The 27,893-nt window shown below is 42.0% G+C and overlaps 1 protein-coding gene across 1 annotated transcript in view; it reads right to left on the bottom strand.

The window, feature by feature from the left end:
- LOC139606676 (dachshund homolog 2-like) overlaps positions 1–27,893 on the bottom strand; it is an 86,694-nt gene that overhangs the window by 16,822 nt on the left and 41,979 nt on the right. Inside the window, exons 2-6 of the mRNA XM_071458946.1 lie at positions 20,438–20,553; positions 8,320–8,430; positions 4,150–4,377; positions 1,832–2,001; positions 840–945 (exon numbers count right to left, since the gene is read on the bottom strand). Coding sequence (XP_071315047.1) covers positions 840–945; positions 1,832–2,001; positions 4,150–4,377; positions 8,320–8,430; positions 20,438–20,553 — 731 coding nt within the window. The remainder of the gene's footprint in view (positions 1–839; positions 946–1,831; positions 2,002–4,149; positions 4,378–8,319; positions 8,431–20,437; positions 20,554–27,893) is intronic.

Here is a 27,893-nt window from a genome sequence, read left to right as displayed (position 1 = left end):
CTGACATCATGAATTTTAGCAGACGCTGGGTTTTACTCACGACTTGTGTTGGTGTTTTAAAAGTCAAGAGACGTTTGGAGGACGTTGGATTTCTGTTACTTAACGACACAACTTAAAACAAACGACGTCAGCTGTCGTCAGTGCTCTACGTCAGATTAATGTTGGCGTTACACCTGACGTTGAATTTTGGTTCTCTAACTCTTTTGCCTTAAACCCTGAACTTTGTGTCCCAGGATCTCCGTCTGATAAGAGTTTTGCTGCGTTTGAAACCAAAATAATTGCACTGTCATTGTCTTACTTATGGATGGAATTATAGTAAAAATAAATTATTATTATTTTGCTGAAGACCCTTCAAGGACCCCTGGGGGTTCCAGGACCCCACTTTGAGAACCACTGCCCTACGTCCCACTACCCTGTCAGTGCCCGATCTACAACAGGCCAAACTCTACTCTAGTAGCTTTAAATTACAGTACAGTGCATTGTAGTGAAGTACTTGAGTAGCAGAGAAGTAACATTATACAGTAAGTGCATTGATATTAGAGCTGCAACTAATGATTATTTTCATTATTATTATTATTATTTTCTAAATAAACTTATTAGTGGTTTGGTCTATAAAATATCAGAAAACTGTGAAACTGCTCGTCACAGTTTCACAGTCTTTGAACATCCATCTAAAGATATTTACTTTATTATCACAGACAACAGAAAGTAGTTAACGATCTTTCTCTCAGTTCATTCATCGACTAATTGGTACAGCATTAATCTACAGTATATCTTTGTTTTTCCGTTTTCACCATATGTTACTGTGCATGTGTGCACGTGGTTTGTTGTGTGTGTACCCAGGCGTTCGGGCGAGCTGGAGGCCGAGCTGCTGGGCTGCGACTGCAGAGGAGTGTTGGTCTCGTCGACAGACGGAGAGAGAGAGGGACTGTCGCACACTCTCTCCTGCAGACAGAGAGAGGCAGAGGATGAATGAGTGAGGTGTAATTAAGTGTCGAGGTTCAACAGGGATTCCTTTAAGGTCTGAAGTGAGTCATTAGAGGCCGGTGTTCACCGTGGTCACCTGTGGTTAGCAGTGATTACAGGCAGGAAAGCACCATGTCAGAGGTGTAGCAACGCATCAGAAAAAATACACACAGTAGGTGTAATTACATGAGTAATTCTCAAGCTGTTGATGCACTTGTGGTCAGTTTCATACTATGTGTACGTCTATACATATGTTTTCAGTATTTGTACATAAATATATGCTGTTATTAATTTATTTCTTTGTTTCGTCACTTTTTTGGTTTTGTTTTAATAACCAAAGAGCAAAATAAATGAACAAAATCAAATTGTCACCTATTTCCTGTTTGTAATCTCATTTTCAAAGTGTAACTTGTCGACCAACACTCTGAACATATCACCTGTGTGTCAGACGTGGGAAATGACTTTGGATCCATACAGTGAAAATGTTAGGAGGTTGACACAAAACATCAGAAAACCCAAAACGACATCTTCAAATGCTTTGTTTCATCCGAGCAACGATTTGAAACCCAAAGACAAAAAGTCATCAGTGAATTAATTCTCCTCAACATTTAGAGATTCAACCTGCTCCTGGTTTAATCTGCTGCATCTGGGTGAGTTATTTAGTTAAAACCTTAAATATCTGTGTAGAATAACATCATATCTAGAAGAGGACGGACAAAGGGATCAATATAAACACATAAAAAAAAATACATTTTACAACAGTTAACATGGAAAAGTGCAGTGAACTTTATTCATGGAGGAGTTCCTCAGGGAACCTTTACGGGTCCTCTACAGTTTCCATTTATAGTGTATTAAAGTCCGTTACCTTGATGACAGGTGCTCGGTGTACATGAGTGTGTATCTGCTGGGCTGCAGCAGCCATGTTGGCGATGGTGCTGAGGTGGTTCATCTGTGACATCGCCATGGCGACTGACGCAGGAGGCAACCCCATGGGCAGCAGAGGGTGGGGCATCATCATGAAGGGCAGGTCCAACCCTGAGAGTAACGGCAAACGGCAAATGTCAATTTTAATTAACGACACAGAAATGAACTGAGGGGAAATATGACCATGAACGTCTCATTCTTGTTATTTTATTCTGACATTTACAGATTAATTAATTTATACATTTATACTGCAGTTTATTTTCTATAATAGGAATAATATTTTAAATGCATGTAATATATATATTTATTTAAAGTAACACACTTCACATCACATCTGTGTATTTTATGAACTTCTCGCTTCAGCTAAGTGTAAAAAATTTTTTGTAATATCCAGATGTTTTTTTTAAATTTTTGATGTTCTACACTTTTTTTTATGTGCAATATGAAACTGCAGATAAAACAGGAGGCTGGAAATTCACATCTGGATGTTATGTTGAGTAAATTTGTCCTGTCTGAGATTATTTACGTGTCCACAGGGGAAGTTAATACATTAATAAACACTTACATCTGCTGCCTCTGTCATTAACTTATCACATGTTTATATATTGATTATACATGATAAATATGAGACGTAAAGTGTAACCAGTCATTTCAATAGATAAACAGCCCGTCCAGTGTTGAAGCAATAACACTTGTTTGATGTTGCTCATTTCTGCAACACGCCGCAGCTGCACTTCTTTGGAAGAAGTTCTTGCTCTTTTATTGTGACCAATTTATTTTTATTCTCTTTGTTTTTTCCTGGCGAATGTATTTTGTTGTTATTAAGATGGCGACACTTCACTGATTCACATGTTTTCGCGTCATCGAGAGGTTCGTTGACATCCGGACTGTGCAGACTCACGTCTGTTTAATATATTCAGACTGTTGAATTGTTTTGGCAGGTTTCCACCTTCAGACTTCATCCTGCAGCAGAACCAAAGCTAATCTCATCTCTTCTCTCTCTGTTTTATCATTTTCACATTTGTTACTTGATAAACTGTGAAATCAGAGAGAGAGAGAAAGAGAGACAGAGAGAGTGAATGGTATCGTGTCTGTGAACTTGTGTTGAACTTAACCTTGGGGTGGGGGTGGGGGGTGTCATCTCAGTGTCAAATGTTTCACTAATAAAAGTTGACAAAGCAGAGGAGGAGGAAATATGGAGGTCAAAGAGTTAAAGGGTGATGAGGCGAGAGAGGAAGGAGGTCAAAGACACGTCTACATCTTTTTTCTGTTTCCTTTTGTTTTGCCTCATTGTGTTTGACTTTCTTCTGTCTTTTATTATCACTTTCTGTTGCTCTCTTCTGCTTTTACTTCCATATCCTCCCTTTCTTTTCATTTCTCATTCCTTCTTTGTTTTTTTATATTTTCTCTCCTTTCCTCTTTTCATTCCTCTCTCTCTCTTTCTGTTACCGTATCGCTTATTTTTCTTGTTTCCCTTTTCCGTCCATCATTTTTTTCCCCGTTTTGTTTCTCTGTCCTCATCTTTTCTTTCATCCCTCTCTCACTTTTCTTTCTTTCTTTCCCCTCCTCCTCTCTCTTGCACATACACAGGACACACACACACACACACACACACTCACTGTGTTTGCGAGGACGTTCCATTAACTTTAAATCACCCTTTAACCCCAACCTCCTAAAAAGCATAACCTTGACCTTTGACCTCTGACCCAGCACCCCTCTGACCCTACAATAGCCCCTCCTTTTCAAAGGCGAGCTCCCATAAGATGTACACACTGAACAAGAGACGCCTCAGATGTTGAAAACACACACACACACACACCAAAAAGAAAAAAAGAAAAGCTGCAGCGGCTGCTTTCATTCCAATGAAACAATAACACTGATTGCTGTTGTCGTGACGACTGAAGTGATAGAATAATCAATGTGAGTGTTTGTCGCCTCCCGCTGCCCAGTGTGTGTGTTTGTGTGTGTTTGTGTGTGTGCAAATACATCTGCAATAAGAAAAAGAGCGAGTATGGGTGTGTTTCTGTTTGTCTGCGTGTCTCTATATGTGGCTGTGTGTGTGTGTGTGTGTGTGTGTGGTGTTGATGAATTGAGTCATTTAGTAGAGTGTGTGCTGATTAATCCAGACAGAGTGTTAATACAGGAGATGGGAACAGATTAAATGGCGTACATTAACAAATATTGCCACCCCTTTAAACACACACACACACACACACACACCCTCACTGTGTGTGTGTGTGTGTGTGTGTGTGCACTCACTGTTAGCCAGTAGCTGCTGCTGCTGGAGTTGCTGTTGATTGACCGCTCCTATGGCCGGCGCCCTCCCACCACCTCCACCTGCTGCTGCCACTGCTCCTCCTCCTCCTCCTGCTCCTCCTGCCGCTCCCACCGGTGCTCCTCCGCCCCCCCCTCCTCCTGGTCCTCCACTGTGGGCTCCGGCAGGGGGGCTGGTGAGACGCTCCTTATCCCAAGAGCACTCACTCCCTCCTGGGCAGAGAGGCAGACGGATGTTGAGACGTCAAACAGGATCAAAACCATCACCAGCGCTACAAGGCGTCTGTGCACAGAGCCTGTGCACAGGGGGCAGTTGTAGTAATTAGCTTCAGATGCAGGTCGTTAAAAAAACAACACGTGACAATGAGACAGACGCCGTCACACGTGCATATGTTGCAAAATCTGACGTCCTTGTGGATGCACATGCAGGAGTGAGCCTGTGGTCACTGCTGCGTCACAGTGAACACACAGGAAACCTGGGAGAGCTGCTGCAGGACGGTGGAAAAAAAGCTGTAACACAACTCAATACAACAGCTCTGCCAGAAAGTGTGTTTGAATTTTATTACACGTTTATTACTGAGGTTAAAGACGGTGGGCAGAATATTAGAAACACCTCTGAATGTCACACCGACCAGACCTCATAGAGAAAACGCGTCATTTAAGGAACACGTTTAGACAGCGTCATCACAGACACAGAGCTTCATTCAATGAGATGTATTTCATTATGTGGGTTTAATTTAAATATTTGTTTATTATTAATAAATGTATTATAGCGTGTCAGTTAATTCAACTTTATTACAGCATCATCATCGTCGCGGTCGTGATTATTAAAGATGTTTGTTACCTTCAGGTTTTTGTGAAACACTTACTTTCTCTCTTCACTCCTTCATTCCTCTGCTCTCTCTCTCTCTCCTCTCAATCCCTGTGTAACGCTGCCTCTCTCACCCTCCACATCTCTCGCTCTCCGCTCCCCTGTTCCCTCTCTCATCCATCTTCATCTCCCTCCATTAGTTTGAATTAGCAACCGTCTCTCTCTATTATTGCCTACTGAATTCCCTGTGCGCTGTGTGTGTGTGTGTGTGTGTGTGTGTGTGTGTGTGTGTGTGTGGATGACAGCTGGGCCTCATCCCCTCTGCCATTTACACCGGGGAAGAAAAGAAGTATAAACAGATGGGCAGATGTTCTCTCTCTCTTTCTCACTCACTCACACACACACACACACACACACACACACTCTCTCTCTCTCTCTCACACACACACACACACACACTTCTCATTTTTTCCTTGGCCTTGTCCTCTCCTCCTCTCCCTGCCTCCTCTTTCACTTTTTTTGGCTTTTCTTCCCCTCTCTCTCTTTTGTCTTCCTCTCTCTCTTTCTCTCTCTCTGTCTCTCTCTCTCTTCTCTCAGTTATTGATGAAACTAACGACTGTTATCAGTTAATCATTTGACAAAATCAAGTTTCCCTGAGCCCAGGTGACGTCTGTGAAAAGCTGGTTCTGATCAGCCACAGATCTTTGAGGAGCTGGAACCAACAGGCTGAAAAATGACCGAATCCATTCATCAATAGCTGCAGATTCATTTCCTTTCGATCGATTAGTCAGTTAACCTGTTAAAATACACGTTGGCCTCGTGGTGCTGCTTCAGGTTTTGGTCTCTGCTGAACTTCCTGTTTCTGTTTGAGTGGAGCGTATGAGGATCCCTGCATCGCTGCTGCATCACTGCTGCATCACTGCTGCAGCTGTTGAGTCAGACATGTTGCTGTCGCACAACAAGGCTCCTGCTACAGGTTTTAAAGTCTCTGTGAAAAATTACATCAGGCAAAAAAAACTTCAGTTTGTTCCGTATTTATGTCTCTGTGTCTTTGGCCCAGTGTCTCGTCTTCTCATTCTGATCTACTGGTTGTAAAATTTAAACTTTGACTGTGATTAAGACGGTTAAAGAACAGTGACCTTGTTATTCCAGGTGGATTATTTCCAGGTTGTCTGGTCACAGGTTTCTGCCTCTTTAGTTGAATTCTTCTCTTTTATTTTTCCAGTTTTGCAAAATATTAAAGGAAAAGTTCACATTTTTTCTCGTTTGTTTTAAAACAATCCTCACACTTGGTCATGTGATCATTCAGACTGACCATCATCACGTCTGTCTGCTCTCTTATAATTACATTCTGTACATTAATAAACACTTTAAAATCTCCTTATATCTGCTCACACACTAAACTATTAGATGTTATATACAGTTTATAAATGCTGAATAAAAGGATTCAAGTCTTTCCAAGAATTCAATTATTATAAAATGACTTGCATTTAAAAATCAGTGTTTGTATAAATGGTTCCTGCAGCTCTGTAACTGTCTCGTTCTCAGTTTCTTCCTCTGTTGCAGTAAAATATCTCATCTCTTACTTTATAGTGTTTTTCAATTTTTTTTTGTTTTTCGTGTGATGAAACCAAAAAGAAAACTATTGTTTGAATCAATTTTTTACTGTGAAATGAGACACTTGATGAGATTTGGTTGATTCAAAGTGTCTCTTCTCTTTAAATGTTGATGAAATCTGTTCACGGTGAATAAAAAGTTACCTGTACATTCATATAAATAAAGTATTAAATAAAAACTCTGTCTACTTTCTTCCTCACTGACAAAAATAATGATAGAGTTTCTGAGTCTGTTCCTCTCTTTCTCCTCTTTCATCCCTCGCTCCCATCTGTGTTTTTCTCATTTCTATAAAAAAAACAAAAAACAAAAAAAAACCAGATGTGACTGTCACCGTGAGCAGGACAAACCCGAGCGATCGACTTTCACTCATCAAACACCAAAATATCTTTTTCCTCTCTTTTCCCCTCGTCCTAAATATCCCTTTCTCTCTGTCCTGCCTCGCTTTATTTTCTCTTTCGTTCGAACACTCGTTCCTCTATTGTCCGCCGCAGGTTCCCAGGCTGACGTGAGTGTCTGTTACAAAGGAAATAAGGTCGGACAAAGAAAACCAACTCGCTACAAAAATCACTGAATGAAATAAAAGGAGGAAGACGAAGAAGAAGAAGAACAGGAGGAAATAAAAAAAAAAGAGAGAATAGAGGAGGAGTAACTCTATCAGGCCATTTTCCAGGTCAGCAGAAGAAAAGGAAGAGAAAGAAAAATAGAAACAGGAGAGTCTGGAGGACGGACTGCACGCTCGCTCTCTCTCTCTCCTTTCTTTTCTCTTTGCTTTTTGTTTTCTGTCTTTTCAATAATTCAGAGAAGCAAACACAGCAGAGATGGAGTGGACGGAAAGTGAGTGAGTGAGTGTGTGTGTGTGTGTGTGTGTGTGTGTGTGTGTGTGTGTGTGTGTGTAAATGCTTTGTTTTTAATATGTCACCTGTGAAAAAACACAGAGGCTTTTCAGACAGTTAAAGCTACAATATGTAAAATGCATGAATGAACTGAGCTTTTCTCAAAGCTCCACACAGTCTAAAGGTAGATGTCCATGTGTTTGTGATTATAAAGCAGGTCTAGGTTCTATATTAATACTGTGAAAGTATCAAAGCCTCAGTCCACAGAGAAATGCACACAGCCTGTATTCAGAAACTGAGCCTTAAAACCAGCCGTCAGGACTTCTGGAACTTTGTGATGTCACAACAAAGCAGTCACCGCTCTCAGCCCCGCCCACCTGGACCCACCATCCAACCTTGCAGGATTTGGTTTCTCTGAGTGTTCACCTGAAATCTGTTATATTTCTATGGGATCAATCAGAAAGCAGTCAGCCAATCAGAAGAGAGGATCAGAGCCTCCTCTCGTGTTGTTATTATTTATTTAAAGTGTGTTCTGGTGAATGAATGAATCTTGTGTTTGTTAACATGTCGCTGATTTGACACAGAAGAGAGTGAAACAGATCAGGAACAGACAGAGGAAGACGACACTGAGTATTCCCGAAACCTGAGCAGCCTTATGTAAGACACACACACACACACACACACACACACACACACACACATACACACACACTAATGTTCATGTAATCGAGGTCTGTGTCACGTGTCCATACGTTGCCACGTAGAGCAAATGTTGAAACTGATCTCAGGGAAGAGACGATGAGAGAAGAAAAATAGATGAATAAAAAGTAACTGAAGCTCCTGACACAGGTGTGTGTGTGTGTGTGTGTGTGTGTGTGTGTGTGTGTGTGTTACCTGTGTTGGAGTGTAAGTCGTCGTTGTCCGACTCGTTGCCGTTCTGCAGACTCATCATCATCTTCATCTTTTGAAGCTTCTGGAGCTCGGCCATGGCTGCTGCTGTCAGGCCTGTGATCACACACACACACACACACACACACACACACACACACAGACATCACTGTTATCTTCATCATCATCACCATCATTATGACACATCTTCAGCAGGACACACTCTCTGAGACACCCACAACTGATGATCAATATTTAAATTGATTCCATCAGCTGCCCTGAAATCATCACCTGTGACATTTCTAACCAATCACAGCTCTCGTCAACTCCACACTGGACTGCCCAGGTGCCTGCCTGCCTTTACCCATGATGCTTTGCAGTGAGCTGCGACACACAAACAGCTGTCACCGTCAAATTTGTCTTTTCAGTGCGAGTGTTTTGTTGAAGTGTTTCGGGGTGTGAGTGCTGTTTCAGACGCCTCGAGGCTGATGTATATTCACTGATACACACACATGCAGAGTAACCAGGCGCGCGCGCACAAACACACACACACACACACACACACACACACACACACACACACTCTTTTGTATGAACTAAGATCCCTGGCTCTGTGCACTGACCTGGAACTGACTTCTATACACAACAACCAGCAGAGTGAGAGAGATGACCCTGTGTGTGTGTGTGTGTGTGTGTGTGTGTGTGTGTGTGTGTGTGTGTGTGTGTGTGTGTGTGTGTGTGTGTGTGTGTATGCGCACACTTTATTGTAAATACACTATTATGTGTGTAAATGTGCATGAGTTTTTGCATTGCATTGAGTGTGTATGTACAGTTTGTTTTCATGTATAAATGTGTGTGTGTGTGTGAGGGAATGCATGCATGCTTATTGGTGCATTCTTGTATCTGTGTGTGTGTGTGTATGTGTGTGTGTGTGTGTATAGGTCAGTTGGTTTTGCCCCTGTCACGGTTGACGGCCTTGCAGGAATGTCCATTACATACACACACACACACACACACACACACACACACACACACAGTACAGTTGTCTGGAAGCTATAAAGAAAACAAGATCGAGGGAGGAGCTGTTTGAAATTTACTTTAAAGCCGGACGGACGGACGGACGGGTTATTATTGGCTGGTTAAAAACTGACACTTCAACACGTTTCTACAATAAAAAAAATAAGATCAGTTATTTCTAAACTTTTCAGGTTTTTCCAGGAAACTTTAGAGAAATGATTAGACAGCAGGCGACCTCTGAACTCAGGTGTCTTTCCTCATTATGTGATGTTTCTCAGGACGAACCACAAAAGAACCAAACTAAAGATCTGTTACAGAAGGAAAGCTGCAGATTGTTAGTTGGTCATTAAAGACGCCATGAAATCATCTCTTCATCTCTTCAGATCTACTTCCTGACCAAAAATAGAGCTAAAAGAGAGTGAATACGGCTCAGAAACATGGCTCTGTAACAGGTGGATGTGCAAATAAAAACCTTTTTGATCACAAGTTTTCTACATCAACTGAAAAGCTGATGATCTGTCTCTTGTTTACAACTGATTTCTGCTGGAGCTGCGCAAAATCGCAAAAGTGCAACATCCAGTTTTTTGATGAAGGTAAAATATATGTCATCAGACGGTGCCTGAAGCATTGTGGTGCTCCCTGACTACAAATCACATTCTCCAGATGTAAAAAAACACTTTCGTTTGGTACAAGACTCAACAAAACTCACATTATCATCATTTACATTTTTTTTTCTTTTGTTAAATTAAAATGTGAAAATTATCACTCAAACTGAAATCATGACTCATTTTATCTGCCAAAATAATCACAATTAGATTTTTGTTGCACATTATTCAGCCTTGTTTAAAGGAATCTCCTTTACCAGAGAAAACACTGGTGGTTTAAAGAAGAAAACACAACTAATTCATTTCACAGGTTACATGTGTATTTAACTGTGTCGATCTTATTAAGTAGAAAAATGTGTTTCTATTCTGTTACTCGTATTTATTAGTGAGAAAGTGATTTAGTTGTGATTCTGAAACCTGATTGTTTAACACTGAAATGTCCTGACAATGGATCTAACTCCAACTCCTCCAGAATCCACCAGTGACTGATTCATAATGCAGTATATCAATCTGTTTCACAAGTGCACTTAGTGAGGAAAGATACTGAGAGAGAAAGAAAGGAGAGAAAGAAGAGAAAGAAAGACAGAAGGAGAGAAAAGAGAGAGAGAGGTCCAGTCAAAGAGCCCGAGGCAGAGTGACCAGACGTATTGTCTGTCGTCCTGCTGAGAGAGGAGGAGGAGGATGAAACTGAGAAAGATGATGGAGGAAAGGAGGCCAAAAATGAAGAGAGACCGACTGAAGGTTATAGAAAATTCTATCAATCTGATGTAAATAATAGGAAAAAAAAATATGTTAAAGACGGAGAGAAGATGAAGAGAAGACATAGGAAGCTGAGATAAAACAAGGGAAAGAAAGATGTAGGATTGATGTGAGAGAAGGAAAGGGGAGGAAAAGAGGAGGCAGTAGGATATAAAGATGGAAAGGAGAGAAGAGAACGCAAAAGAGCGAGAGAGCGGGAGTTTGGAAATGGAAAAGACAGAAGAAGAAAGAAGAATGAGTGACATGAAGCAATGGGATGGATGAAGGGAAAGAGGTCAAATAGATAAAAATGAAAGAGGGGAAAATAACAACAGGCCTTTTATGTAAAACCTATTTGTTTTGTGTATAAAAAGAAAGTAAGTATAAGATTTTAAGTATATGACAAATAATGGCTTATCAATTGTTTTCTAGGTTAATCAATCTTGTGTTATGTTCTGTTAATGATAAAAAACAGAAAATATTCACACAAAGTGACTTAAAGATGTATTTCTGCTGCCGATTCATTTTCTGAGTTTGTTTGAGCTCTATCATGATGGTAACTGTTTACATTCAGAACGTAAAGTGAAACTTATATTTACACTTTAACCACAAAGTCTGGAAGAAAGTTACACTTTTGAAAAAATAATCAGACACATTTAAATAAAAGACTTTCACCAAAAAGTACCATTAGTTTATACCATGTTAGCATGCTAAGATTTGCTAATTAGCACTAAATACAAATTACAGCTGAGGCTGATGGGAACGTCAGTAGTTTTAAGGATTGCAACATTATTTACAATTCATCCTGAGGGGAACATGAACGACGGAGAAGTAGCAACTTGCAGCCAGTTTACTTAGGATTGACTCCAGATTAGCTGGTTAGCTCAGAGAGTCGGCAGAAGCGGGAGTCGGGGGATTCACTCAGGTACTTTACATCGACCAGACAACGCCTGGTCATACATGAGCAGCAGAACATGGGCAACACGTCCCACAGCAACGCAGTACAAAGAGGATCTCTGTCAGGGAAGTATGTCAGTGTGTGAGAACAAATCTCAACTCCAGCTTAACGTAACAAACAGGAAGGAGACACCACAAGCGTAACCTCGAGCTAAACTGGCTGCTGCAGTGTGTGTCCTAAATTTCACTGGAATCCATCCAATAGTTAAAGATAGTTCACCCAAAACCCCAATTGTCAACCTCATGGTGGTTTGTAGAAAATGAGTATGAGTAAACAGAAAATAGAGTCGCTCTCCCTCTGTGGGGTCAGGACTGCATTCTCAAATTTATTACTCCACCGAGGAACGTCTTAACACACACACACACACACACACACACACAGGAAACAGCCCGACACTCACATTCTCTGGGTGGACATACACACTGATATACACTCGATCATGTGCCTGGACGTGCACACACATGTGTGCACGGACACAGACACGACAAGAAAACACGCAGAACATGGATCACAGACACACACACACACACACTCGGACACGGAGTCAGAACGCCCGCTTCGCCTCAATGCAACCAGAAGACAATCAATAGTGAGGGCAGAGCCACAATACTGTTCTCCATCCTGACTATCAAACACACACACACACACAGTTCTCTCTCTCCTCCTCTCTCAGATCGATGGCTGTCCGCTGTGTCCACGGTTACCGAGCATCGACCCCCGTCGCTAATGGCGACCACGGAACCTTGGGAATTAGTGTGTGATTGATTGACAGACTGCTTCAAAGACACGCACGCCATATAGAACCAGTGTGTGCGCGTGTATGAGAGAGAATATATATATTCCTCTGTGTGTTTGTGTGTGTGTGTGTGTTTCACTGGTCCCCTGTGGGTTGTCCATACGTTGTTTACCCATCTCTTTTCCTTCCCGTGCATCCTAATGCTTTCCGAAGGACGAAAGAGAGAAAAGAGACAAGGGGAAGACAGAGAGGAGGAGGGAAAAGAAAAATAAGGACAGGTAGGATTATGACCGAACAGAAGTGAATCGTCAGCGCAACATAACGCCAGAACTGCAAAACTAGCAAATCATGAAAACACTGATTTGAAAAACTTTTGACCAATTCAAACAGCCCAATTCCAGGGAAAAATCAATTCAGGATTGGTTGATCCTTTTCTTTCCCACGCATTGTAATGCTTTCTGTAGGATGGAAGAAAGGAAACAAGGAGAAGACAGATAAAAGGAGTGACAAGAAAAGTGAGGACAGGCAGGATTATGATGGAAAAGCAGTGAATCGTCAGCGTAACATGACAAACTCGACCTGAACTAAGATATTAACTCAAGAAGATTTTTCCCACCAGTGCTGACGTGATTGCAAACTTAGTTTGGCCCAATCAATCATCACTTTGGACATAATGTAAAAGAATTTTCTGTGACTGAAACTGTAATATATAAAACTAATATGTCGTCTTTGATTAATAAACCAAGGAAGAAGAAGCAGAAAGTTAATATGAGCAGAGCAATATCTCTCACGGGTTGAATAAAAAGGTTAAATAAAAAGTGTATAGATGAGCTCTGCCTTCATAAATATAAACATCACAGTCCAACCCACACAGTTTTTTCTCAGGAAATAAGTATTAAGATAAAATGAAAACAAATAATCAAATTTTCTCCAACTTGGTCGGTTAAATGACGTCTTCCTGGCACTCAGGTAACAAACACACAGAGCAGATCCATCTGAGAAATTGTCAATTTTGAAGTGAATTCTTTAAAACATTGCATTCTCACGACAAGAGTTAGACTTAGTCATTAACACCAGCCGTCGTAAAAAAACATATGTCTGCTGCTACTGTAAGGTCTTTCTCAGTAAAAGCATCCACCACATGGCAGGCGATACTCTAAATGAGACCTGAGTCCTTCCACAGTACAGTGCATCAGGATGGTCTTTAAGAGCTTTGAGTTTTCTGGTGGAGGCTGTTGGGTGATCTTCGAGACTCCTAAACCCCCCTTCCTGAGCTCGCGTGAAACCCACCCCATTTGGCTGAGGTCGTAAATATTTAATCCACTGCACCTACATCTCTGACGAAGTGCTCCGAACGCGCTCTCAGAGACGGAGTGACACTTTGAATAAAACAAACAGGAAAACAGAGGAATTGCTCTTTGTGTTCTGAATTTAGAAACACACTGTTCTGGCTTTTTTTTTGTTGTTTTTCTTCTTTCTTCCTGTGAGCACTCGGAGTGCCAATTTACAAATGCAGTCGATTGCTCTTGTGCTGAGTCAAATAGATTTCAGCTCCGCGCTCCGGCACTTAGGTCGCCCATCTCTAGCTTTCACTGGATGTCCAAGACGACCATTTGCTGCGGCCATTTTGTGTCATCTCTAATAGACACAGACACTGACTTTAAAGTTATTGTTTCTGCAAAGTCTTTGACTTTAAGACTGAACATTGCATTTGTTCATCAGAACCACTAAGAACTGGAAGAGCAACCGGAGTTCAGAGGTCGGTGACCTAACACTCGAAGCAATAATGGTAAAGGTCAGTGTCAGTGGTTACAAGTTCAGTTGAGTTAATCTGGTTAGGGTCTGTATTTATTGTCACATTAAAGTCAATAGTTGTGGTTCTAGTTGATAGTTCAGCTCAATGATTAATTAGTCATTACTGTAAACAGTTACAGTGAGTGTTCTCAGCTAATGCAGTGTCAAAGTCAATGGTAATAGGTTTGATCGCTTAAAGTCAATGACCAAAGTTAAAGCCAATGGGTCAAGCAAGGCAGTAACACAAAGTTAAAGTGACTTTAGTGCACGTTACTGGAAATACTCTACAGATAAAAAGAGAAACACTTACAGTTCTGTACGCTGAAAAGTTCATTATTCGTTTAACTGGTGGCTCAAGAACGTGCAAAGGGTTTTGTTCATTGTGAGAAAGCAGCAGAATAAAGGTTGTGATTCTGTGATTTGAATCATCAAATCACCAAAGTGGTCGACATCAATTTGATAAACAACATCAACTTTTATTAGAAGTAATTATTTGAGGGCTGAAAAAAATACGAGAGGTTCAGAGTGTTTTATTGACGACCAGGCCAAACTTCGACTTTGACTGTTGCTGATAATAATAAAATATATTTATAAAGCACTTGATGTTTATAATCAGAGATCTTTTCATTCAGTTGTTATTTTCAGGAATCATGTTGTTGTTGCTCTTTTTGTTGGTGTGTTTAGGCACAGAGGCTATCACCGCTAATGCTAACAAACAGTTCCCCTCCCTTTTCCTCTTCTGTTTATTCCACCACAGACAGTAGAATAAAATCACATCACACACATTTCTTTACAGCTATGCATTTATAAAGCAGCTGAAGAGCTTCAACACAGTTTTCACAAATTTAAAGTAATGACAAACTCAACCTGTGGGGGCGCTAGCTGCAACACGTGATGCGGGGGGGGGGGGGGGGGGGGGGGGGGGGGGATGAAAGACTTAATGTCACTTTAGTCCTCCTCAGCCCTCCTCCCTCCCTCCCTCTCTCTCTCCCCCCTTCATCTCTCCCTCGATCTCCCCTCCTCTCTCCCTGCAGGTGCACATAAGAGTCCTCAGATGAGTGTATTCTTTTCAAGACAAGATTGAAAGCACTTCATCTGTAACCTACACAGAGTACTCGTGTGTGTGTGTGTGTGTGTGTCAAAGTGTGTGTAAGTGTGTGCATGAACAAGTGAATTAAATGTGTGTGTGTGTGTGTGTGTGTGTGTTCATATGCCAGATGTGTTTGTGTTTGTCGCTGCAAAATGTGTATATTTGTGCCAAAATATGTGTTTATGTACTCGATGTGTTTTCGAAGAAGTGTGTGCGTGTGCGTGCGTATAAAGTGTTTGTAGCCGAGTGTGTGTGTGTGTGTGTTTATGTGAAGTGTGTGTGTGAAGTGTGTATATGTGTGTGTGTGTTAGAAGACAAGGCGAACCATTGAGCTGTTTTTGAAGTGAATTAACAAGTCAAATGAGTGCCGCAGCACCCTGCATAGGTTTCCACACACACACACACACACACACACACACACACACACACTCCCACGCTTATCATCACAGCTTCTTTGTTAAGGAAGATGAGGCCAATTAAACTGATATCACTCTTGTTGTCGTTTGTGCTTCCTCCCTCGCTCTTTCTCCCACCTCTCTCTGTTTCATCCTTTTTTCTTCTTTCCTTCCCTCCTTTCCTTCTTCTGCACCATCATCTTTTTTCTCGTTTTTCCGTCATCTTCATTTTTTACTCCTGTATTATCTCATTTCTCTCTCTACTTCCTTTCCTTCCCCACACTTTCTTCTTCCATCTTTTGTCGTCTTTCCACCCCTTTTTATCCGTCCTTCCACAATTCTTGCTCCATCCATCTTTTATCTTCCTCGCTCCTCCTCTCATCTCCCTACAACACCTCCATCTTCTCTTTGATACTAACTTCCTGTCTCTGTTCTTCTTCCATCTTTGTTTGAAGTTTTTCCCCCTTTTTCCCTCTTTCAAAAGAGCGAGGGGAGAAAACAGGAAAAAAAAAGAGGAAGGACGTATTAGGATGGGTAGAAAGGAAGGGGGGAGGATGGGAGGAGATAAAAAAGGAGGCAAGGGAGGTTGAAAAGGGAAAAGGAAGGAAAAGTAGGAAGGAAATGAGGAGTGATCAGAGGAAGGAAGTAGAAAAATAAAGGAGAGAAAAGGGAAGAGAAGATGAGGAATAAAGGAAACAAGGAAGTGAGGTAACACTGATGTAGGAAGTGAGGAAAAAGGGGAAGGAGGAGGGAGATAGGAGAGACAGAGGAGAGGAAAGGAAGGAGGGAAGGAAGTACCAGAATAGGAGAGATGGAGAGAGATGAGTTTAGGAAAGAGGAGACAAGGAAAGGGAAGAAGGAGAGAAGTAAGAGGAGGAAGGAAATGAGTTGAATTCCTATGTATTTTGCTTCCTTTCCTTCATCTTCCCTTCTTTTTTCACCCCCTTTATCTTTTCCTTCACTTCTTCCTCCACCTTTCTTCCTTTTCTAAACACTGCCTCTTTTCTTCCTCCTTCCATCTTTTTCCACCTCTTTCCTCTAGTTTTCCCTCCTCATACTTGTCGTCTTCTCCTCTGTCTCTCTGTCCTTCTCTCTCTTTTCATTTCATCCCTCTCTCCTCTCCTCCGTTCATCCTTCACTCCTCTTCCTTCTTCTCCTCAAACTCTTTCTCTCCTTCTCTCGCTCTCTGTTTTCTAACAGTGTGATAAATGTCCATCTGTGATTGGCCAATGCCCCCCATCGTCGTGGCGCCCGCGAGGTCGTAAACAACAGCCCGTCTCCCCCGGCAACGTGGCGTCTCCATGGACGCAGGGCCGCTAAGGCGACCAACTCTGCATGTGTGCGACATCCGAAGACTGCCAAGTGTGTGTGTGTGTGTGTGTGTATTTGTGTGTGTGTATGTTGTATATATGTACTGTGTGTGTGTGTGTGTGTGTGTGTGTGTGTGTGTCGGCTAATGGGCGATCATAAGTGAGCAAATGTTTTCTCTGGGTTCCACTAATGTTCAACAAACACACACATTTCTGTGCGTACACACACACACACACACACACACACACACACACACACACACACACACACCTGATGTGTAATTTGGTGTGTGTGTGTGTGTGTGTGTGTGTGTGTGTGTGTGTGTGTGTGTGTGTGTGTGTGTCATTAGTATGCCACAGTGAGCTGTGTCCATATGTCACTAAACACAACCATGTTTTATTTATCCTGGAGAGAGAGGGAGGTAAACAGTCACTGTCAAGGGTACAGAGGGAGGGAAGGAAGGAAGGAAGGAGGGATGGATGGAGGGTTGGATGGAGGGAATGAGAAGTGAAAGAAGGGTGGAGGGAGAAGTGGGAAAGATGGAGAAGAAGTGAGAAATAATTGAAGGAGGGATGAAGAAGGAGGCAAGGAAAGGAAAGATGAGATGAAGTTTAGAGAGGGAGCAGGGAGGTTAGAGATGAAAGGAAGAGAAGGAAGTGGAAAAGAAGGGAAGAAGGAGAGAAGTGAAGTAAACATGAAGGGAAGGATGAAGGGAGGGCAAAGGGACGAAGAAAAGAAAGGAAGGAAATGAAGAGAGATGACGTGAAAAGTTGGAAATCAAAGACAGGAAAGAGAGAAAGAAGGAAGGAAGGAGGTATGGAAGAGGAAAAAGGAAATGATGGACCACAGCAAAGGGAGGAGGAGAAGAAGGAGGAAGAGGAGAGAGAGTAAGGTGACAGAAGACAAGTTAGGAATGGAGGAGAGGGAAGGAGGAAAAAAAAGACAGCGGAAGAGGGAAGGAAGGAAGGAAGGAAGGAAGCACATGGGATACAAGCAGAAAAGGAAGAAGACAAGGAAGATGAAAAGAACAGAGGTAAGGAGAAAGGGAAGGAGGGAAGAAAAGGAGGCAGGAGAGGAAAGTGAGATTTCAGAAATAAATGAGAGGTAAGGAACAAGGAGAGAAGGAAGAAAGGAAAAGAGGAATAAATGAGTCAAAGAGGGAGGAGATAGGAGGTAAGAAGGAGAAAGAAAAGGAAGGATAGAGGATAGAAGGACATAGGAAAGGAGGCAAAGTGACATGAGGACGGAGGAAAGGAGGGAGGAGAGGAAATTAGGAGAAATTAGGAAATAAAGAAGAGGAGAGGAAGGAAGGACGGAAAGAGGGAAAGTAGAAATGAGAGAAAATTAGGAGTTAAGGAAATAAGGAAAGAATTAGTCAAGGAAGGAAGGAGAGAAGGGAGGGAGAAAGGAAAAGAAGAATGAAGGAAGGATTAACTCACGAACGACAGAGCAAAGAAAAGAAAGAGATGAATCAAGGAAGAAGGAGGGAAGAAGAGAAAGGAGGGAGACAAGGAGGCAAGGAAAGAGGGAAGAAAAAAGGAGACAAGGAGAGACAGAAGTGGGGATGATAGAGCACAGAAAGGAGGAAGAGAGATGAGTCGAGAAGAAGGAGGGAAGAAAAGAGGGAGGGAGGGAGAGAGGAGGGAGGGATGGACAGATGGAGGAGTGGGACCCCAGAGACGTGTCATTCATCACACCACCATGCAGTCTGCACTCGTTCACCCTCTCTCTCTTTCTCTTTCTCTGCAGGTCTTTTCCTCCTCTTCTTCTTCTTCCCTAAATGACATCTCTCTCTTTTTCTTTCTTTCCATCCACCATTCATTCATTTTTCTGTTTTTTTTTCATCCCTCCGTCGCTGTCACACTTCTAGATCATTTGTCTCCTCCTTGGTCCATTTCTCTCCTCTCCTTCCTTCCCACCATCTTTTCCCTCAGCATCTCTCCCTCCCTCTCTCTTTGGCACTCGTTTTTAGGTTTCATCATCTCCTCTGGCGACATCCCTCCTTTCGTCTCTCCATTTTCCCCTCTCACCGTTTTTTCGTTCCCTCCATTTTCACTTTCTGTCTCTTTTCCTCTTTTTAATCTCTTTTGCTTGTAGATGACTGAGAGGGGATGGGGATGGAGGGATGGACAGAGGGAGAGATGGGAAAGAGAGAATGAACAGTTGCTAAGAAGATGGATGGACTGAATGAGGGGAAAAGAGGAAGGGGGGGCAAGAAAGGCTGAATGAGAAAAGAAGGCAGGTCAGGAGAGAAGAAGGAGGGATGAGAGGAAGTATAAGGAAGGACTGAAGGAACTAGAAAAGGTGAGGATGTAGGATGAAAGGATGAGTGGAGGAGAGGAAAAAAGGAAATGAAACAGATTGAGAGAGGAGAATGGACGGAGGGATGAAGAAGAAAAGAGCGAGCGCTGCCACCTCGTCCCGGTGGACAGGTTTGGTCCTGCAGCAAAAGGAGCAGGTGTGCCCGACCTCGGTTACCATGGTTACAATAATAAACAAACTTTCTGTAGTGAGGTGCGGCCACGACCGTTACTATGGTAACTCTCATGTCTTGGTCAGGTTTAAGTAAAGATGGTGATCTAGGTTAAAATAAGTACTCCCTCAGCATTGGACGATCTCTGTTGTCATGGTTACAACGATAGCAACGAGCTATGTCGCTCTGTAAACTACGTCACCGCACTTTTCCCTTCGCTCCTGTCATCATTGCTACGACCACTATGTGTCGCCTAGCAACAGAACCTAAGGATGGGTCATAGTGACCTGCTGACAGACGACCTGCGGGCTGGTTTTTCACCCACAGAAGAACAAATAAGATTGACAGGACACTTTTCACTCTTTGTATCATGAATTAAAGGCTGTTTTTTTTTTTTTTTTTTTTGGTGCACATGAAGAAATCTGTTAGAAATTATGTTGACATCACCACATACTTCATCACTAACTAACGTTAATGCAGGTCTGTGCACCAGCTGCAGAAACAATAGAAGCTAGAGTAATAAAAACACAGTGGAAATAACATTAATTCTACTTTATCGCTCAGCAAATATCAGCTCAGCCCAGAACGGATCCAGCTACAGGAACTAAGAGACGGGACGGTGCGTTCAGGGACGGTGCGGGAGCAGGTTTCTGTTTCACACAGTCAACTGCAAATCAATATATAATCAATCAAAAGAATAACAAGAAGTGTCTTTAGATCTTCTCCCCAACAACTTCCACCAATCACATTAGTGATTAGGCAGCATGTATGCAGCCTGAGAGGCAGCGCCCAGGGCAGAAAGAGCCCACCCACAATTCCCTGCTGCCCGTGAAGCTCATCGCTGTGAGCACAGTTAGAAAAGTGAATCCCCAGTGGACATTACACCGATCTCCACGGAGAGAGCGAAGAGGAAGAAAGACCTGAGAGTCAGGAAGATGGAGGAAGAGAAAAAAGTGAAAACAGGCACAATGACACAATCACTCTCTCTCTCTCTCTCTCTCTCTCACCGGTGTGTGACAGCAGGTTGGGGGACAGCAGGCCGGGGAGGCCCGGGTGCAGCAGCCTGGGGCTTTCCTGGATCCCTGCACCAGAACAACGCTTCGGAGGACGGCCTGGGCGAGAGCTGGAGGGGGAGAGAGAGGGAGAGAGAGAGGGAGAGATAGACAGAGATTAATTACTGTGACACAATTAGATTCACAGCGTCGAGCACAGAGACGAAGTGATCTGAACTGTTGATCCTGGCTGTGTGTATCCCTCCCTCTCTAGATACACAATCATACAAAACAACACAGAAACATTTTTATTTTGTTGAAGCAAATTAATCATTTTCACAATAATACTACTTGTTACCATTTATAGGCCGATTAGGGCTGAAAATATCAGTTTCTGATCATTTTATTCTCATGTTTTTAGTTTTCACAGAGCAGTGATGTAATTTATAAAAAATCCACAAATGATGACAAATGCTGAAAGTGATTTCTTGAAACTGCAAACTAACCTCAAAATATTCCAAATCTAACCATTAACACTTAAACAAGGAACCTTTTTATTATATTTGGAATTATAAAGTTGACCTTTCCTATGATGTCCATCCAGTTCACTTATGTAACTTTAGTTTCACATTTGGATTATTTCAGTTGTAAGTGTACCATTTTAATTTGTGTTGTTTACTAAGTGATGCAATATTATCTAATTTTATTACATTATTAATTCATATTATTTCATTAGTCTATTATATAAATTCATTATCAGTTGCAGCACTTATATATTTTGTAGGTGTAACATTTAAGTTGCTTATTTCCAACCGTGTTCAGAGTGGAGCACTTTTGGTTCCCACCTGCCATTGTTTACAGGGGGACAGTCTTTAGGGATGCACATGTAATGTTCAGAGGGCAGAATAAAGTTGTGTCCTGCTGTGTAGGTGGTGGTTATAGAAGATGGCTAAAAGGAAACTGAAGCTTGCTTGTTGCCTACGAGTATCAGCTCACATGAATGTCCATCTAAATACTTTCAATAAAACGTTGATTCTGTGTGTTTGAAACTTTCCTCGCATCTGATTTCCACACCTGAAGCTTGTTTTTCAGGTCGTAGGTCACTAACCGCTCGCTCTCATGGTCACTGTCTCTGGGGAAATGATGCGACGAGCACGAATCATCTTTTCTCTGTGACATTTTCACACCTCGAAGTCCTACAACCAGCAGGAACAGCAGCAGCTGCCACATCCTAAAATATCCACCACTTAAAGACAGAAAGAGCTCGATTTTTATCAGCCTGTTGGGCTCGGACACGACCTCAGAAACCACGCAGAAAAACACTGACGCAAGACGTGGAAACTAATATTTGATGCAATAAATGTGTTGAGAGACTCTGGAAAACACTGATAATAGTCTGAGCATCCAAATACTTTCAATGATTATCTTTGCTAGTTGTTCCTGCTTTTATTTTGTATTAGCAATCAGCTGCTTCACAATAAAACTTGTGGGGATTTGGAAGTTTTAACAGCCTGGGGTCAGTTTATCTATGATTAAAGAGAAAATGCAATTTTCTTAAAGCTGGTTTGAATATTTTAATACTCTGTACACCTAAGTCAGACCACTTTTAGGTCAAACAAACTAATAATTTGGAATTTTTTAGGCAGAATATTGTAGGGAATTCAAGGGAAATATAAGTGAGCAGCAAACTCAATTAATAAAATATGAAAAATCCAAATATTTGAAACATTTAGAGACTTTTTAGGGACTTCCACCCACAGTCCGATGCCTCTCTTGTTTCAGTCCTTTATTTGTCAGAATATTTGCCATAAGACGACTTTTACTGAACTGAATAATGTTAAGACTGAAGTAAAACATCAGATACATGTGTAGATTTGTAGAAATTTGTCAAAGAATCACTTTAAAATACAAAATGAGGGACAAACTAGCTTTGACCGGGGCTAAATATGCTAACACTGATGTAAAACAGCACACAAGCACACAAATACATGTTCTACATGTGCAAGTGAGTCTGAATACACACACACACACACACACACACACACACACACACACACGACCTACTGTATTATGCATGTGCACACAGGCATAAATAAACACACTCAAACACAAGAATACAGTAACTGCACACGTGCAACAAAACATAAAGGAAGGCACACACACACACACACACACACACACAGGAGGTGTGCATGCAGGCCAACTCTCTGCAGGGTGGCTAAGTAACAGATGGCCGTCCAAAGTCATTTACACCTAGAGAGAGAGAGAGAGAGAGAGAGAGAGAGAGAGAGAGAGAGAGAGAGAGAGAGAGAGAGAGAGAAAAAACTAAAACCTCTACAACACACCAGCACAGTGTCACTGGGTGAGAATAGAATAGAATAGAATAGAATAGAATAGAATAGAATAGAATAGAATAGAACAGAATGAACCCTAAATCAACACATAGTTCAGAATGGGACATAAAACAAGTACAAAAAGGTGAAGTTTCCAAAACCGACAACAACACACACACAATGTCTCTAAATTGCTCTTTTTGTCACTGACGCACATTTGAAAATGAATAAATGTTGTTGACGTCTGATTCATTCATTTCAAGTGTTTTATCAGAGACAGTAAACATCCAAAGATGATCTGATCTGATCCAACACTTTCCTTATTTTACTGTATAATAATACCAGTGCTAACTGTCTGCTGGTGAGGACGCTGACTTTTAGCCACTACCGGATATTAACAGGTTTTTATGGAAGAACAAGTCAAGTTTGAACTCATGAAGCCACCAAGCTAGCTAGAGCTAAGCTAAATCTGCTAACAGCGGTTTTTATTTTTAGCTTTTAAAACTAACGTTTGCAGTCACATGTTCTGGAAGGAACCTCTTTGGAACAACACCCATGTCTGGTTATAAACTTGAGATGATCGTCCATCTGGTTTGTTTAATCTGGAGCAGGAAGGTTTTAAACCCTCACAAACTTCATGATTAACTTTGGAAATGATTCAAAATCAGCCTCTAAATAATCATTGTATTATTTTAAATAGGAACGAAGGACGTGGTGTTAATGATCCATAGATTTACTAATAAATATTTATAATATGGCAACGTTGTGCTGATGTTTTATCCCATTTATATTCGTCTGTCTGGGTTGTTGTTTGTGGGTTATGTAATGTGTCATTTTACATCTTTCTCCCAAACTTGAAATGATAGAATAGAATAGAATAGAATAGAATAGAATAGAATAGAATAGAATAGAATAGAGTGGATGTCGGGCTGTTCAGGAACATGTGAGTATATCGGTCAGATCCCTCTGGGAGCGAGAGAGGGAGGGAGGGTGGAAAGAGAGAAAAGAGAGAGTGTGTAAAAAAAGATGTGGAGAGAAAACGTCTGAAAATGTTTTGGGGTGTGATCCTGTACGTGAGAAAAAGACAGACACACACACACACACACACACACACACATTGAGTGAGAGAGGGAGAGAGAGAGAGGCAGAGGAGCATGAAGAAATGAAAACATGAACCTTCACTTTTCCTCTGAACTCTGCTTCACCTCTCCCTCTTTCAGACACACACCTATACAATAATCACACTAATCTGTCTCTCTTACTCTTTTTACACACACACACACACACACACACACACACACACACACACACACAAACAAACACGCACAGACACACACACACACACACACACACACACACACACACACACACAGGTGTTTGCATTCAAACCTTAAAGCCTTTCCATCAACAAACCTCTGCTACCTTTCATCTCCCATACATCCACAATGGATACATGTTACAGTACCAGGTGTGTGTGTGTGTGTGTGTTCATCTGCATCCATCCATGTATAAGCAACATTAAAGTGTGTGTGTGTGTATCCACATGAATTCATGCCATGTGTGTGTGTGTGTGTGTGTGTGTGTGGAAAGGACACATGATATCGCCTTCTCATTAGCTTTACAGTTCTTTGTTCAGAGTAATGATTGCAGTGTGTGTGTGTGTGTGTCTGTGTGTGTGTGTGTGTCCCGTAGGGTTGCCATATGTTGGGCATTAATCCTCGTCAACGGTCCACTCTCCTTACTGCACCGAGCACAGGAACAAAGAGCAGGTCACACACACATACACATCAAACACACGCGACAAAATAAGTACATACACACACACACACACACACACACACACACACACACACACACACACACACACTTATACACACACACACACACTCACACTCACAGCCAGTCCACTGACCTACATTCATTTGTTAACCCTTCACCTTGACTGCATTCAAACCCTTAAATAGAAACAAATCCATTTGTCCTCCTCTGGCTCTCATCTCTGCTCCTCTGCACTTGATGGTAGCAGAGGTAAAAGGTGACCTTTGACCCCCTGACATCCGTCCACATTCACGCTGTGGAGCCAGTCGCTTTCATTTCCTCCAGGATGCAGCACGCAGAGCAAACAGATCTCAGCTCCTGGCGGATGTGATTCTGATTGGAGAGCAGCAGCGACACACCTGCGCGGCTCGTGTCCATGATGCTACCTGTGCGTCCATCAGGTCCCTTTGCACTTCGCTCACAGTGAGAGCCAGACCGGGCGGACTGAGCGCGGGCAACAGGTCAGGAAAAAGACAAGAACCAGGCGGTAAAATTATTGTTTAAATACGACAACGACGGCAGCGACATTTTCAGACAATCTCTCCTCAGTCGCTCAGATTATTGTTTTCAGACAGTTACAAAACTGTCGTACACACTCAGCCCAATGCTGACGTCAGAAGGGCGTCGGGGGAGGGGCTTTCCGCAGCCACCGCAACATCCAACCAGCACTTCTACAAGGCCTGATATCTGGTTTACTCTTAAGACTGCTTATGGCATCTCAGCACTTTCTATTCGGACTAAAACACGTCCACAAAGTAGTAAAGTAAAGAAAACTGAAAACACTTACACTTCTGTTTCAGTCAGTTGGTTCCTGCTTTAAATAAAAAAAAAATCTGACAACTTTAGATTCTTTTATTTAGGCAATATTCCTGCTTGTGTTTAACATTCGCCATATTTTCCCGTATGTAAAACACAAACGAGAATTGAGAAGGAGCCGACACCAGCCCAGAGTTGGACCCAGTGCTGCTAAAAGGCCCAAAAGACCACAGCTGGATGTACTGATATAATGTGAGTCTGGGTCGATTCACTGGGAACATCCACAGCATCACTGGACGATCATAATAACAAGAATAAACACTTTTTAAAAACTGTTTTCCATTCTGACTATTTTATCTTTCCATTCTATATTACAACTTTTTAAAACTACAATTGTGAACTGCATTTCCCATGTGTACTTCCCATGTCTTTATGAGCTTTAAAGCTGCTTTAATCAGTATTCTTACATCACTAGAATTTAAGATAGCCTCATAAAAACCTCTAAATTTCTCAGGTAGCATCAGAGTTTGCACATGTAAATATTAAATCGTGTTTACGGCCTCGGAGTCGTAAACAAACCCCGATGCTAACGTTTAACTGTTGGCTGTAAACACAACAAACACGAGCGACGTTACGGATTCGGAGTCAGAATAAAGTTGTAGCAGCTCTGGCTAAAGTGTGAGCGCGTTCACAGGTTTGATCGTCTGATGTTCGCTGCCACCTACTGGCCCAACGCCGTCGTGACCTCTGACCTCAGCGGTAGGTTTGTTGAGTCGTGTTCTCATGAACGATAGAACCAATAGTCTGAGCTGCAGAAACACAACACAGGCTGGAAATATAAACCGACGTTCTACTTTAGATAAAGGTTTTGATGATTCCTCTCGTCTGTGCAGGATGAGGATCAGGTTTCCCTTTAAAATCTGTCACAGTGCTTCACAAGTAAAGAGACGGCCAGAGGCGCACGGCCTGCCGCTGTTTGTTTACAGTAATTATAATAATGTCTGATAATTAAAGAGGTAATGATTTATTGGTGTTAATTAAAATGAGACGCGCGGCAGCTTCGAAATGTTTCCTTGCTGATGTATTTTTGTTTTTTGACGACCTTTTAATTGGCCAGGAAACACAGAAACATGCCACGAATGGAAAACACCAAACTGACATTTCTCACACACACACACACACACACACACACACACACACACACACACACACACACACACACACACCCGATGATCTGATGAGCCACCTTGAAGTAAGTCTTCCCACTCTGACACACACGCACCCTCGCCTGTCGTCCCAAATGGCCGTTTCTATGGAGACGGAGCCTTGATCAATACTCCGTCATTGGCTCTGATGGCCGGTCAGGGTCGGTCACACACACACACAGACACACACACAGGAACGCACAAACAGGCATGGCGGTGAATAAGCACGGACTCGGTAACGCGTTTGACAGATTGATTTAGCTCAGAACGTGCAGGGGTCTCACACACACACACACACACACACACACCGTGCAGTTTATCAAGGCCTGCTGCGGTCAATACGTGGGGTAGAGCGAGGGGTCAACCCTCTTTAGCTAAAATCTTTCATCTTCCTCTCCCTCCTCTCTTTTATCTCTCCATCAGTCCGCTGATCCTTCTCTCCTCCTCCTTCTCTTTCTTCTCGTTATTTTTCTTCTTCTCTTTCTTTTTGTCGGTTTCCTGTTTCAATCCTCCGTCATCTTGAGATTCATATTCGTCTTTGTTGTTGGGTTTGGTTTCCCTCTCACTGTTTCTGTCGTTTCTACCTCTTTTTTTTTTTTTCCCTCCACAGGCTGCAACGTGTTTGTGGTTTAATATATTTTCACTCTCCAGATGAGAATAATCCCGACGTCTGGACCTAATCAACTATTAATTATTCACTTTTCACTCTTAGATCTCTTTTTGATTTTTGATCTTTTGTTTTGTTTCTTGAACTTTCACAGTTTTACTCAGTGGATTTATTTGTGCATATTTACAGTGAGGTCTGACACCATTTTCCCATTCACTTCAATGGGAATCATTACATTTTCTTTTATTTGTGTTTCTTGTTTGCATATATTTTCATTTCTATCACTGTTAGAACAACTTTAAATATATACAGAAGCATGAAGTGTTGAAGGTCTGTAGCTTCTATAGTATTTCCTTTCATTTATTACCTTTTTACACACATTTATATTATTTTTCATGTTTCGTGAAGCAGTTTTCGATGTATTCGGACCAAGGGAGCAGGATTCGTCGACACAGCACTGATGTACAGTTTTAAGTCACGCTAAATTAACATGATGTATTTTGACTGTCTTGCTTTCAAACGTGGTGTCATTGGGACGATTCAGACCGAAGACGGCTGCATTAAAACAGCACAGTGGGGCTGTGTCGGTGGGAGTGTGTTGTTTCACTGGGAGGACAGTTAAAAACGATGCAGGACGTCCGGCTCGAGGAACACGCTGAAGGGTTTTAACCCAAACAGACGAAATGTTACGACCGGGAAGTGAAATCGCCGACGACCAGTTTAGATTTCGCTGATGATGACGAGGTGAAGCG

This window comes from Trachinotus anak, unplaced genomic scaffold (assembly GCF_046630095.1).
Source record: "Trachinotus anak isolate AG129_WGS33_773 ecotype Australia unplaced genomic scaffold, CSIRO_AGI_Tana_v1 ptg000023l, whole genome shotgun sequence".
NCBI classification, from domain to species: Eukaryota; Metazoa; Chordata; class Actinopteri; order Carangiformes; family Carangidae; genus Trachinotus; species Trachinotus anak.
This window is presented reverse-complemented; position numbering and strand designations above follow the sequence as displayed.